At 44.0% G+C, this 15,246-nt stretch overlaps 1 protein-coding gene and 1 long non-coding RNA gene across 2 annotated transcripts in view; one reads left to right on the top strand and one right to left on the bottom strand.

Moving 5' to 3' along the window:
• Positions 1 to 1,475: 1,475 nt before the first annotated feature.
• Positions 1,476 to 15,246, bottom strand: part of LOC135083238 (inner centromere protein A-like) — a 28,566-nt gene continuing 14,795 nt past the window's right edge. The window contains exons 13-20 of the mRNA XM_063977976.1: positions 11,436 to 11,520; positions 10,872 to 10,991; positions 9,318 to 9,511; positions 8,365 to 8,518; positions 7,066 to 7,205; positions 6,349 to 6,446; positions 5,572 to 5,714; positions 1,476 to 1,667 (exon numbers count right to left, since the gene is read on the bottom strand). Of these exons, the coding sequence (XP_063834046.1) occupies positions 1,476 to 1,667; positions 5,572 to 5,714; positions 6,349 to 6,446; positions 7,066 to 7,205; positions 8,365 to 8,518; positions 9,318 to 9,511; positions 10,872 to 10,991; positions 11,436 to 11,520 (1,126 nt within the window). The remainder of the gene's footprint in view (positions 1,668 to 5,571; positions 5,715 to 6,348; positions 6,447 to 7,065; positions 7,206 to 8,364; positions 8,519 to 9,317; positions 9,512 to 10,871; positions 10,992 to 11,435; positions 11,521 to 15,246) is intronic.
• LOC135083404 (uncharacterized) lies at positions 12,094 to 12,973 on the top strand. Its single transcript, XR_010259596.1, has 2 exons — positions 12,094 to 12,466; positions 12,753 to 12,973. It is a non-coding gene; the product is annotated as an uncharacterized LOC135083404 (long non-coding RNA).

Raw genomic sequence — 15,246 nt, forward strand, 5'->3', positions numbered from 1 at the left:
GTGACTTACACCACTAAGGCATGACCAGTGGCGCCGCTATAGTATCATAATGGATAGGGTTCTTGCAATTCGACCAAGTTACTTATATCACACGAGGATCGAGGAGGAACGACGTAGCTTACGTAGTCGCATAGGACACACATCGCGTGAATATTAGTCGCATTACGTCGCATCCTGTCATTTATCTAGGAAAATGGGTAATGGAAGACGCTAGATGTGGCTGAAATGATGACGAATATGTATTGCGGATAGGCGATAGTTAGGCGTCTCAATGTCGCAGGGAAGATGTGCCGGAACTAAAGACTCGACTCTTGGGTGTCGAGTACAATGAAGAGGTTATCTATCTAATTATAGTTCGTCTATCTACTCACGTCACTCGTGCAGGGCGGGCAGGCGCTGTCCGGGCGGCGTGCGCCACACGGCCGAGGACGTCCGCTTCAGCCGCGCGCGCTCGATGTCCGGGAACAGGTGCCGCAGGTCCGGGCTGTGCACCCGGACGCCGGACAGCCGGGCCACGTGCGCCCGGACACTTGGCGCTGGACAGGGCCGGGAGCAGAACACGGCTGGGGCAGGAAGGTTCTGGAGTGGAGGCACTTACCAGGAAAGCGCAGCGTCAGATGCTCAGCCATATGGTGGGCAGATGATCTTATAAAGGCGCTGGATGCAGGCCGCTATGAACCAGCTAATCTGTCGTGAGAAAGGCCTACGTTTCGTAGTGAACGTCCTATGGCTAAAGTGATGACTTACATTACTAAGGCGCGATTTGTGGCGTCGCTATGGTATCTTAAAGGATAGAGCCCTTACATTTCAATCAAAACACTCATTTTGTTACACTCATTGTGTACTATTTGTTACATAGCGTCGCTTAGCTTCATGCCCCGTCGCTCACCTAGCACAACGGGTATTGGAAGTGCCCTCTTAATTCCATAAAATCAACTTACATCACGCGCTCACCAGTTGGCGCCACTGTAGAGGACTAAAGTCCGGTCGCCGAGCAGATCGAATTTCGTCCAATGACCCCAAGCTACCCATCCTTATCGCTCGCGTGTAATTATATCGCTGTCGCGACTGTGCGACGGGCGGCCGCAGTGAGTGTGCGAACGCGACCGAGAGCAGAACTTTATCACATTTGGACTCTCCAGGATGGGCCACTGTATAGTCAGGTCTTGTGACTCGCCAGTGGTGTTAGCTGTTAAGTATAGAAATAACTAGCTTTCCGCCCGCGGCTTCGCCCGCGTGGAATTTTGTCTGTCACAGAAAAACTTTATCGCGCGCGTCCCTGTTTCAAAAACCGGGATAAAAACTATCCTATGTTCTTTCCCGGGACTCAAACTATCTCTATGCCAAATTTCATCAAAATCGGTTGCGAGGTTTAAGCGGGAAAGCGTAACAGACAGACAGACAGACAGACAGACAGACAGACAGACAGAGTTACTTTCGCATTTATAATATTAGTTGGGATAGTAATTCTTACGTCACTCGTGCAGGGCGGGCAGGCGCTGTCCGGGCGGCGTGCGCCACACGGCCGAAGACGTCCGCTTCAGCCGCGCGCGCTCGATGTCCGGAAAGATGTGCCGCAGGTCCGGACTGTGCACCCGGACGCTGAACAAACGGTCCACGTGCGCTTGGGACACTTGGCACTGGATCATTAGGGCTTGCTTGCGGGCCTGGGGAGAAAATATTAAATTAATAAAACAGAAACGTGATGAATTGGGGAAGAAAGTTCTCGAATGACAACCATAAGTTGGAAAACGTAGTGTAGGTAGGTAGCTCGGTGGACTGACGATCTGGTGAAGGTCGCGGCAAGAAACTGGATGCAGGCAGCGCGGGACCGGTATTTGGAAATCTTATTTACATGCGTGTTTCATAAAAAAAGCCGCGGTAGTTGTGAATGCGAAGCTTCACCCAGCAATTCTGCAAAGAGTATTATTTTCTTCAATAATAGTGTCAACCTTTAAAAGTCCGTTGTTGCATATAACCCGGGCACGGGTCGCTCGAGCTGTTCAGAGTTTGAGGTACTGGAAGCCGTCCGCCATTTAAATCGTGGCGCGTATCCTAGCTACATACAGGTAACGGTTCTATCGGGCGATGATAAATCTTCTTAGTCGGCACTATTGTCAGAGTGGTCGTGGTTGCGCTGACGAGGCACACGGTGGGGTGTTCGATGTCATCTCCTGGCGATGTGTGTCTATTTCTGACGGTTATAGAGTTCGCTGAAGTGGCAATGGGCAGGGCACATAGTACGCAGAACTGACGGCCGGAGGGGCAGCAAGGTTCTAGAATGGAGGCCGCGTACCGGAAAACGCAGCGTGGTACAAGCTTCCACCTACAAGGCGGACAGTCTCATAAAGGTAGCAGGAAGGCGCTGGATGCAGGCCGCCACCAGCCATTGTGGAAATCATTAGGGGAGGCCTATGTTCAGCAGTGGACGTCCTGTGGCTGAAATGATGATAATTTCTGACCTTAGAAGTGCTCCTTTTTTGGCGATCGGCGTGATCTCTTGCCTTCCACCTGGCCCTGAACTATGATGAATATCCTGCGATAAAACCTTCAAAACAATTGTATTCTGACCTTAGAAGTGCTCCAGGCGGGCACGGGTCGCTCGGGCGGCTCCGAGTCGGAATCAGAATTGAGATACTGGAAGCCGTCCGCCATTTAAATCCACATACTAGCTACTTATACAGGTTCCAGTTCTATCAGTCGGTGACAATAAAGCTCTTAGCAGACTTATCAACTCGGAAAGGGATCAACACCGTATCGCCTCTCGCGCGCTCTCAAACGCGAGACAAAGCGTTTACGTTACCGTGCGGATAAGTGTGGGTTGCAGTATGGAGTTTCATACAAATAATACTGACCGCCTCGAGTTGATACGGTTACGATCCCTGCTACGTCTATAATCCTGAAAGAAAACCTTCAAAACAACTCCTATTCCGACCTTGGAAGTGCTCCAGGCAGGCACGGGTCGCTCGGGCTGCTCCGAGTCTGAATCCGAGTTAAGATACTGGAAGCAGTCCGCCATGATATACGTGGCGCGTATCCTAGCTACATACAGGTAACGATTCTATCGTGGATGATGAATCTTCTTAGTCGGGCACTCTTGTGATGGGAGCTGTTTTGCAATCGGAGTGTGTAACCTGATGTGCTATCGACTGTACCTACCTAGTCTTTGTTCATTAAGTAACAGTGTTGTATTCTTCGCCTACCAGTAAGGAAATCGGTGTGTTTTTTTAGTGATAACTGTGTTACTTGTACCACAGAATAATAATAAGTACTACGTACAGAAGTTTTACTTCGCGAAGGTATTTAAAAAAATGTATGCTCAATGTCATTAACAATATGGTGTAATTTAGCTTGTCTCAAGAGTCAAGCAAGTTTGTCAGAAGTTTTGTTGACAAACGTCAGTGATCGGTACTGCGCCGAAGCTATAGGGCTGACTTCGGTAAAATGATGTGACGTGAGGTGCCAATTTGCAGAAAATGGCGGAGGAAATACATGATTTAGCATGAATTATCATGAATAATATTAACTACTTATTTACCTCTCAGTGTCTTCAGGCAACTTAAAAAAGTACATTCTGTGTTTTTATTATTATTTAGGCAGTTAAATACTGCACAGTATTTAGTACACCATTTTCTTTATTTTTTTCCATCATACACAAGAATACGCGTGCGTGAGTCAATGTTCGCTCGTATGTGAGGCCTTGTCGAATAGTACTCTTGTAGGGGGCAATCGTGCGTGTTTTGTTTTCGATGTAAACTCGCGGAGATGAACAGGCCTACTTGTACTGCAACCGGAGTAGTATTGCTGTGTTATAGCAGTGCCTCTTGCCCTCCGAGTATCCACGGAAGACCAGCGTCGTGGTGTCCCTTACGACACCTCGACATGATGCTGAGTGGATACCGTTTCGGTGACACGCACATTACCTACTCTCTTTACTTTTGTTAAATATTTTTGATTTGTGTCGCTGAATAAAATATTTCATTTTCATTTATCTTGCCAGTGGTCGTGGTTGCGCTGACGAGGTACATGGTGGGGTGATGTCATCTCCGATGGTAGCTCTCCTGGCGATGTGCTTCCATTTCTGACGGTTAGAGGCGTCGCGAGTATACTAGACCAGGGTTTCCCAATTTTTTTTTGCCAAGGAACCCTAATTGATTATACTTTTCCTAGCGGAACCCCCGTACTACTCCGCCCCGCAGGGCGTGCCCCTGCCCCTCCCTTGTGCGTAAACAAGTCGGTGCGCGTGAACAACGTCGGTCACGAAATGTGGGATAATATTTTTTACGGAACCCTTGCGGCCTTTCCACGGAACCCCAGGGTTCCGCGGACCACCTTTCGGGAACCGCTGCACTAGACCATGGACTCAGTAGCCTTTGTGATGTCGTCTATCGAGCGGTTAGCGATCGACCGCGTGCTCTCTTGACTTCCACCTGGCTCTAACTATCCTGCGATAAAACCTTCAAAACAAATCAGATTCTGACCTTGGAAGTACTCCAGGCTGCTCGGAGTCGGAGTCAGAGTTAAGGTACTGGAAGCCGTCCGCCATGTATACCGGCTCCGTGTGCGCAGAATGGCCGGGCGTGCCCACTTTAAGCGGGGTGTTTGATTGACCGCAATCGCGCCTGGTGTTAAGTGGGATGCAGTCTAGGATGGTACATATCTGCCCTGTAAGTGCCTATTCACTCTCGCCTTGAAAAGGCCCGGATAACCCGGCGCAGACGGGTAAATAACATTTATTCTGACCTTAGAAGTGCTCCAGGTGGCGGAGTCGAAATCAGAGTTGAGATACTGGAAATCATCGGCCATTTTAAATCGTGGCGCACATCTTAGCTATACAGGTTATGGTTCTATCGGTCGATGATAACAATCTATCTATTTAAAACGAAAAGTCATTGACTGACTCATTCATCACGAAATCTCAGAAACTACAAGTGCTAGGGGTCTCAAATTTTGCATGGGGGTTCCTTTTAGACGTTCCTTTTCTCACTAAGACGGGATTTTACGAAACTCCACCCCTAAATGAGTAAAAGGGGGTGGAGTCTCCACGCGTACGAAGTCTCGCGCACAGCTAGTCCTGCAATAAAACCTTCAAAACAACTGTATTCTGACCTTAGAAGTGCTCCAGGCGGGCACGGGTCGCTCGGGCGGCTCCGAGTCGGAATCCGAGTTAAGGTACTGGAAGCCGTCCGCCATGTATACCGGCTCCGTGTGCGCAGAATGCCCGGGCGTGCCCACTTTGAACGGGGTGTTTGTTTGCCCGCAATCGCACCTAGTGTTAAGTGGGATGCAGTCTAGGATGGTACATATCTGCCCTGTAAGTGCCTTCACTCTCGCCTTGAAAAGGCCCGGATAACCCGGCGTAGACGGGTAAATAACATTTATTCCGTTAAAATAGTAAGACACGGGTCTTAGCGATGTTTATTACTGAGTTACATTATGTACTCACGGCTTGACGTTTCGGCTGCGATGCTGCAGCCGTGGTCACAAGCAGACTGGCGGCTCGCGGCGTCGTCCGTTCGGGCGGGCTTGAAGATTTTCAACTACCCTCATAAATCCAACATTTATTCTGACCTTGGAAGTGCTCCAGGCGGGCACGGGTCGCTCGGGCTGCTCAGAGTCGGAATCCGAGTTAAGGTACTGGAAGCCGTCCGCCATGTATACCGGCTCCGTGTGCGCAGAATGGCCGGGCGTGCCCATTTTAAGCGGGGTGTTCTCTGGAAATAAACAAGTTAATATTTATCTATAATATTAAAATGAATCGCAAAATGTGCTGGTAAGCGCTTACTCAACAACGCCTGGACCAAATTACCAATTCTTTTTTTTTAATGTTCGTTGAAGTCCAAGGAAGGTTTTTACGGCGAGAAAATATTGAATAATTTCTGGACAATCCCTAAAAACAGCCCTTTTTTCACGCGGGCGAAGCCGCGGGTGGAAAGCTAGTTTATAATAAAATATCATCCGGTCATTGGTTATAACACACTAATCAACTCAGAAAAGGATCAACATCGTATCGCCTTTCACAAGCTGTTATCGCCTTTTACGCGCTATCTAGAGGCTAAATTGATGAATTGGCCTACACTCAGTGGCATAGCATAGCCCACCTTATACGGGCCCTGTATCAAAACTTATTCGAGGGCCCCATTAAAAACGTAATTAGATCAAGGAGCCCCGTAAGGAGGTCTGATGTAAGTATTTATTATCTTTAGTCCGTTTTGAGCCATCAATGGGATGAGCGAGGTTGGTTCTATTCTACTCTACTGGGACTAAAGCGCTAAATGGTACAACTACAATAAAACACGTAAGGCAAATAAATCACAAAAATTTGTCTATGCATGCATAGATACTCACGTTTGTCTTCCAGCCGATGTTTTAACTTCTGCTTTTCAATGTATTCCTTTTGCCTCTTTTCTATTTCTTTGGCCATTATTGCAGCCTCCTTTTTCATTCTGAAAGAGAAAATCTTTAGATAAGTTTCCTGTCACGTCAATAAATAATGATAAAGATGACCTACACAGCCTACACTTGACCTGCCTGTGACATTGACAGGGGGGCGCCACCATTGTTTAATTATATAGTTTCCAACGTGGCAAAAATCGGAACTAGCGATCCGGTATTGACAGTGGTGCCCTGTCAATATCACGGGTGGGACAGTTCAGTTTATTGGGTCTATAATTCAAGGTCAATAACAATTACTATGCTAGTTCACCTAGCACATGCCTTCCTGTTTTCCATAACCACAATATCAAAAGCATTTTCCCAGTAAAGAAGATTCGGAGTTAAGATAGAAAGCCAGTTTCTCTGTGATTGATGATAACGAGTGAAGCTCGCTTCCATCTTCGGCCGGATCATCAGGTATACAGGCCAAGAGTTGTGGTAACATAAACTTGAAATACCAGTATGTACTTAATCCTAGAGAAAGGTGGACAGATGAACTCATAAAGGTAGAAAGAAGGCGCTGGATGCAGGCCGCTACCAACTGGGCAATATGGAAATCATTGGGGGAGGCCTATGTTCAGCAGTGGACGTCCTGTGGCTGAAATGATGATGATGATGATGATGACTTACGCCTCGGCTTCCTCGATCTGCTTGCGTCGTAACGCGTCGGCGCGTTTCTGTTCGTCAGCCAAACGTTGTTGTCTCGCTTGCTCTTCTGCTCGCCGCCGTTCTTCTGTCTCTGCCACCTTGCGGGCTAGCTCTTGCTTTTTCTGTAGACAAATAAATAAAATAAAACAAAATGAAGCTTATAAGTTACTATGGGCCTCATAAGAAGGCTCAAGGTCACTTCAAAGGGCGATGGAGCGGGATAAGCTCGGAGTTTCCCTGCGTGATCGAATCAGAAATGGGGGACGGAAGATGAAGTGTGGGCAGGCCCCCACTAGGTGGACCAACGATCTGGTGAAGGTCGCAAAAAGAATCTGGATGCAGGCAGCATAGGACGGGTCGTTGTGGAAATCCTTGAGGGAAGCCTTTATCCAGCAGTGAATAGCACAAGGCTGAAACGAATTCCTTACCCTCTCAGTTTCTTTCAACCGTTCAAGCTTTCCTAGATTGACATGCGCTTGCTTCTCCATGAGTTCTCTTGCCGCGGCCTTCATGGCGGCGCGGTGCTCTTTCCACTGCCTCCTAGACTGCTAGGAAATAAATAAATGGTGGGGGATCCCCATTGGGGGATTCAAAGAAGACTCCACTTAGTCTCTTTCAATCGCTCAAGCTGCCACCCAGACTGCTAGTAAATAAGTAAACGGGGAGATTCCCAAAGAAGACTCGACTTACCCTCTCGGTCTCTTTCAATCGCTCCAGTTTGTCCACATGAGCTTGCTTCTTTATGCGCTCTCTTGCCGTTACCTTCATCTGCTAGTCAATAAGTAAATGGGAAGGAATAAAACAGAATTTAGGCTTCTTACCCTTTCAGTCTCTTTCAGCCGTTCTAGCTTGCCCTGGTCCACATGAGCTTGCTTCTCATACCCTCTCCATGGCGGCATATTAAGTCGTAGGCGGGCCCCTTATCCGATGGGCAGACGATCTAGAACTGATTCTAGTGGAAATCCTTATAGGAGGCCTTTGTCTAACAGTGAGCGGCATCTGAAAAGGAGTGTCAACTTACCCTCTCAGTCTCCTTCGGCCTCTCCAGCTTGCCCTGATCTACATGCGCTTGCTTCTCCATGTGTTCTCTGGCCGCGGCCTCCATCTACGACTGGATTGCTAGTCAATAAGTAAATAGGGAAATCCAATAAGAAGTATCTTCTTACTCTCTCAATCACTTTCAAGCGCTCGGCGCTGGTAGCGCGGCGCTCCCTTTCCACTGCCTCCTAGACTGCTAGGAAATAAATAAATGGTGGGGGATTTAAAGAAGACTCCACTCACCCTCTCAGTCTCCTTCAGCCTCTCCAGCTTGCCCTGGTCGACATATGCTTGTTTCTCCATACGTTCTCTCGCGGCTGCCTCCATGGCGGCGCGGCGTTCCCTTTCCGCGGCTTCACGTACAGCGGCCGCGGCGGCCATTTTCTCTTCGCGTTTTCTGAGGAAATGGAAAAAGGTCTTAGTTATTATTTACGGGATTGCTACTATGTACCTTAATTAATAATTATTATGTCAGTGACTATGAAGGTTTAAAATAATATAAAAGGTTTTAGAGTTTGGAATGTGTGTTCTTTTATGCTATAACATCCGGCAATAGTTACTACAACCATTAATATTATTTAGGTTTTTAATGCCCATTTTCACCATCAATCCCTAATTTTTAAGTGACCCCTATGGTAACTCATAACAGGAATTTTGTTTTCATAGGGGTATACGACTGATATATAACGGGCATAAAACTGATTTTATTTAAGAGATGTATGAAAACTGGGTTGCAAAGAATGTGATTGTTAATATTCATTGACCTAACTTCATTCAATGCAGCTCTAGTAGAAACAAGAGACAATATACATAATTAGGCATATGTAAGAAAGAATGCATGAAATTTAGTTGTGTTAATGCCAATCATCATCATCATTTCAGCCATAGGACGTCCACTGCTGAACATAGGCCTCCCTTAATGATTTCCACAATGGCAGGTTGGTGGCGGCCTGCATCCAGCGCCTTCCTGCTACCTTTATGAGGTCGTCAATCCACCTTGTGGATGGACATCCTACGCGGCCCTGCCCATTGCCACTTCAGCTTGCTAATCTTTTTGCACAACAGTAATAAAAAAAAGATTTTGTATTATTCCCTTCAATATTTTTATTATTTTAAGAGTTTTCCTTTAACCAAAGTCTACCTAAATCTTAGCTGAAACAAAGAACTTAACTAACTACTAAACAAAAGCGTCTTACTTCTTCTGCTGTTCCCGTTTCGCCTCCAGCATAGCTTCCTTTTTCTTCCTGGCGTCTTCTTTCTCCCTCTTCAGGCTTTCCTCAGCCGCTTCCTTGTGTTTGCTCACAGAGCTGAGTTTGGAAGTGGAGGCTGGGATGAAGGATTTCACGCTGCTTACCACGTTGGCTCGCGGTTTGGATGCTGAACTTGATATCTAGGAATGAAAATGGTCAAAGTCAAATCTTTTATTCAGTTCGTTCGTTTCAGCCGAAAGATATCCACTGCTGGACAAAAGCCTACCCCAAGGATTTCCACGAAGACCGACCCTGCGGCACTCGCATCCAGGCACCTCTCGCGACCTTCACCAGATCGTCGGTCCACCTAGTGGGAGGCCTGCCCATGCAACGTCTTCCGGCTTGTGGTCGCCATTCAAGAACTTTACTGCCCCAGCGGCCATCAGCTCTACGAGCTATGTGCCCCGCCCACTGCCACTTGATTTTAGCGATTCTGCGGGCCATGTCAGTCACTCTGGTTCTCCTACGGATCTCCTCATTTCTGATTCGATCACGTAGGGAAACTCCGAGCATAGCACGCTCCATCGCCCTTTGGGTGACCTTTTATTCAGTACTTAGGCCCATTCTAGGGCTATTAAGGTCGATTAATCTATATTAGTGTAGTCACAGTGGCATAGTGCGAAATATTCTTTCAAACATTCTATGAACACATCCCCCTTCTTAGTGTAGTGACGAAACAGACGTATCACTAAAACTTCTTGAACTGAGTATGGATCGGTCGGACATGTATGAAATGAATCACTGACGCAACAATATAGCAGGAGGACGAATCTCTGTAACTCACCAGAAGCAATGGAGAATTTGGCTTACACTCCCCACATTTACCAGACCAGTAGCCTCATTCACGTAACAAAACTTCAACGACAACAAAACACTGAGTTGCGATCCTATCGAGTAATCGTTCTATCGAAATGACCCTTGTGAATACGGATTTAGAACTGTTTTTCAATGGGACGACTTCTGAACGTCAGCGAGATTTTGACTGTCAAAATACGTGAATTAGGCCACAGAAGCCTCCATATTTGTTCCATAGTCGCTTCTTACAACATCCTCAGAAAGAGTAGAGATGATTGTATTTACTCTTTTGGTATCCCCAACCAATCTGGCCATCGTAGGGAATGCAGGCCGAATCCCCCTGGCAAATTAGAGGGGGTAGAGTGGCGGCCACGTACTGGAAAGCGCAGCATAGGACGTCCAATCACAAGGACCGACGATCTCATAAGGGTAGCAGGAAGGCGCTGGATGCAGCTAAAGCCTGGTCTGCGAGCACGTAGAATTTTGTCCAATGACCCCAAGCTACCCATCCTTATCGCTCGCGCGTAATTATGTTGCTGTCGCGACTGTGCGACGCGCGCCCGCAGTGTGTGTGCGAGACCAGACTATACCAACCGGCAATTGGAAATCATTGGGGGAGGCCTATGTTCAGCTGTGGATGTTCTATGATTGAAATGATGATGAAATTAGAGAGGGCATGCTACCTGTTTGAATTTTTGAACTTACCTGCTGCGCTGGTTTTCCGTTGAAAATCATGCTGTTCATTTTGTTGAGGGTGTCTGCGGACAGAACCGCTTTCATGATCTTGTCGGGCGGCGTGTGGGAATCTTCTGGCTTGTCCTCCTCCTGTACCAATGTCAAATGTCAAGGTGTCAGGGTTTGCAAGTTTATACGTGTAAAGTTTAACTCAATACATTTACAGCTTTATCTTAAATCCGCCAATCCTAGAGTCACGAGCATACGCAAGTTAACTACTGTGTCTCTAAGCACTAGGTATTTAGGACGCCTAGCCTATGAGTATCCTGTTGAATACTAGGATTCATACATACATACATAGTTATGGCAGCACGGGAGAGTATTTTTGTGACGTCAAACGTCAGCGAGACTTCAGATTTGTATGCCCTGTCACGTCATAATATGTCAATGTCACTTCTCTCGTGCCGCTCCCATAGCCGCTTATTTCAAGAGTAGATTGAGATTTTTGATTGGTAAAATCGGGTTCCAATTTTACATCTGCTACAGGATATTTTTTATAATTTTGTTTATTAATTATGAATTACAAAGGTTTACCTTTTTGGCCATGGCTCGCGTCTTAGTTCTTGTGACTCGCGACGCTAATTCTTCGAACTGTTGCACCTTTTCTTTTACGGCCGATCTAGAAAATATAAGTTGTCAAATAAAGGGTCACGTTTTGATAGTTTTGTAGCTGGACCATTATAAGCGAATGTGCGAGTCCAAATCGTAAAGTAGAATTACAGTTGAATAAATTTTATAGCGATTGTTGCTGTGACACGTCAAGTGCAAGTTTTCGCTGGTAGTGGAAATGGTCAGCAATCAATGAATCCGAACATTATGAATGCTAATAATCATAGTTCATTGCTGACCGCCATGTGCCTTTGTCTGGGCAATAAAAGAAATGTGTTTTATTGCACAGACGAAGGCACATCGAGCTAATAAAGACTGTGATATCCTATGTATAGCCTGACCAGTAGGCCTAAGATGCGCGCATCGACAATGACATGATATGATAAGACAATTTTCGATCACGTAGATAATTTTATCATTTTCCCTAACATGGGACCATCGATGGAAAAGTCTATCGACCGCTATCGCGTGATAACCCAATTGTTGCCATATTAAGAAAAAATTGCGTTATTATGTTGGCCAACCTTGAAATATTTTAGCTCATTCGTTCAATCTCGTTCATTTCTGCTACTAATTCGCTAAAAACACATATCTTAAAGCAGTGAGAACGTCATTAAAAAAAAGTTATGTCAATTTTGTTGACATTACATGACTGCTTGATTGTATTTGTTTGTGTTTTTAAAATTGTATTTTTATGTTTCCAGTCTTATTTTTAATATTTCTAAAGTACGGAAAATATCAAACGAAGAGATAACCAAGTTAAAGAAAAACAATGAAGAATTCCTGATCATACCGATAGTATTAAAGAATGAAGTCTTCAAAATTAACAGAATAACCGAACTCCACTACCTACCCCATAATGCGAGGTTTACAGTAATTATTCAACTTACATGAAGCAGTCAGAAAGTTTATTGAGATTTGAGAAATAAAGTTACACTCATTAATAAAGTAGCAAAGTAAGTACCTAAAGTCTAAAATATTAGCTATACTCCGCACATCTTGATTTTCATAAGTAACAGCACCGGAGAAAAGGAAAAATATTTTTATTCCTACAAATAAGCTTTCACCTTCTTTCCTATATTTATTTCACATAGTTCTTTCACTGTGTAATAATACTGTGATCAATATTTTGTATGTAAACTTAAAATACAAATAGGATTAAGTAAATGTTTCTATTTATGAACTGTTTATGTAATTGTAATATTTATAATTGTGTTTAAATAATATTCTTTCTTTTTTCAGACAGTGGATGAAGAAGTGTGGGATTATGAGTGATTATTTCATTCTAAAGCTTAGACATAATCAAGTCTTGCTCACTATCATGAAAATTTACAATAACAATCAGCAAGAAAAACTTCAAGGGTACTGGCTAGGCTAACCAATTCATGGAATTCTGTTTGTATTTGAAATTATAAATAGCTATTGTAAAACAAAAGTTTTCCAAATAAAGATTTTGTAAATAATGGTTGAATTATTTTGAAATTACACTGCAATAATGAATTTATTGCCTGCGTCTAGCGCCTTTCTGCTACCATTATGATGTCGTCGGTCCACCTTGTGGGTGGACGTCCCACGCTGCGTATTCCGGTACCCGGCCTCCACCCCAGAACCTTGCTGCCCCATCGGGCAACATGGAAAGCATTGGGGGAGGCCTATGTTCAGCAGTGGACGTCCTCTGGCTGAGATGATGATGAATTTATTATAATGGAATAAATTGTACAAGATTATCATCCTGTCACATTAAAGCCCTTAAAAAAGACCACATGGAGGAATTAGATTGATAGTAATGTGTAATGTATGTATGGTATCACCATCAAGTTATAAAATTAGTAAAATTCATTTATTCTCATTGTTATTATAGCAAGTTTGATTACACATCCCACCCAATGCTAATTTCTGACAATAACTTTGCCACTGTTTGATGTAGACACAAGAAGCTCGGTCACCACATTCCGCCCCATTTTCAATAATTTTACAAGATTATGTACAGATGACAGTAGGTACTTAAATCAAGCTAAACACTGGGGTATCTCACGACATTTGCAACTTAATATGTATTGTCTGATGTACTGTTGACTGCCTACCTAAGTAGGTAAGTAATGGTTATTTTACAAGGTAGGTAATGTAATAATTAATATGTGGGTGGGACTGTGGGAGCACTAAGATTTTGCAGCTAGCGATTATAAACTGTCGCAAGATTCGCCTCACACTGATAAACTCTTGAACTAGAACTCAATCTCCACCTAGAAGTAAAAGTATCACAAAGGTGCTAGATTCCTTTCTTTGAATTTTACTAGCCTCAAATTAGTCGTAAAATGTCATTTACCATTATAAATGATAAATAAATAGAGTTAAAGTAGCTTGCAAAAAAGTTAATCTCCTATCGTCTTGCTATCGTGGGCAAGGATCGAGGACGATAAAAACACCACATCCTATCCTATCGTGATGTCAAAATATGATATAGTTAGCGCTTCATGTTAGGGCTTGCCAGGTTTATCACAAAAAAAAAAAACAAATCTATCACTATCACATTTTGACAGATGACATGATAATTTTCGGGGTGCCATGTTAGCGCCGGTAGATAAAACGATATAGTGACGTCAAAATCGATATAACGCCGCGATAGCAGTTTATCACGGCGCGCATCTTAGCCCTGCTGGAACATAAAAACCCTGGCATAGAGGCGCATCAATTGCATTTGATAGTGCAACACTGAGTACAGTCGTACCTGTGTTAAATTAATAGGCTAACTTTATGTATCAGGATTCAGGATTACGGTCTAATTTAATATTTTTATAAATTAACGAAAACATATTATTATAGGTAATCTGGTTTAAATAAATTAAATGAAACCATCAATCGAGCTAGTAGGATTTATTTTATTATTCATCAATAATCAAATTCAGAACTTGAATATTCAACTGCAATGTCTGCTCATGAAGGCTTCAAACTCGGTACTTCTTTCCCAATTCCATAAAATTCAACACTTAGAAAGTGACAAAAAACTTTAAAATAGGTAGTTGAAACAAACCACAGCTAATTTTCATAGTGGACTGTACTATACGATAAACATGTCAGTCAATTTGACACCCTTGTCGGAAAAATTATTCAATGAAAATATTGTCCGAACCCTTATTATTTCTCTTCGACAAATACTTGAATACATTGTGAACCACTTTTATTTCACGACTATAAAAAGATTTTAGCAATTTAATTCACAAAATCAATTGCGCACATTTAAAATAAAGTTTGTTTACACTTTGACAGCAATAGACTGACATGCAAGGTGACATGTCAATGAAGTTTTTAGTTATTGTTGCCATTAAAAGAAATTAGTACCATTAGATTTCCGCAACATGGCGAGGGTTTTTATGTTCCTGGTCAGGCTATAGTTGTAATACACTATTATTATTTGTTTTAAAATAGCAACTTTGCACCGATTTTGTATAGGTCAACAGTACGTTTCTTGAGTGACCATTAAGTTGTATTATTAGGTCTAGCAGGCCAAGAGCTTCCTGTTATGGGAAAACAATTCAGTCGTTGCGTCACGGTCCATGGCGGCGTAGCGTACTAAAATCCGATCGCCGAACAGATGGACGTCCAATGACTCCAAGCTACCCATCCTTATCGCTCGCACACTCACGGGTCACTCTACGGTCGCCCGTCGCACAGTCGCGACAGAAATATAATTACGAGTGATACAAATACCTCGGTTAAAGTTATAGTTACAAACGAT

This window comes from Ostrinia nubilalis, chromosome 23, assembly GCF_963855985.1.
Source record: "Ostrinia nubilalis chromosome 23, ilOstNubi1.1, whole genome shotgun sequence".
Taxonomy (NCBI): Eukaryota; Metazoa; Arthropoda; class Insecta; order Lepidoptera; family Crambidae; genus Ostrinia; species Ostrinia nubilalis.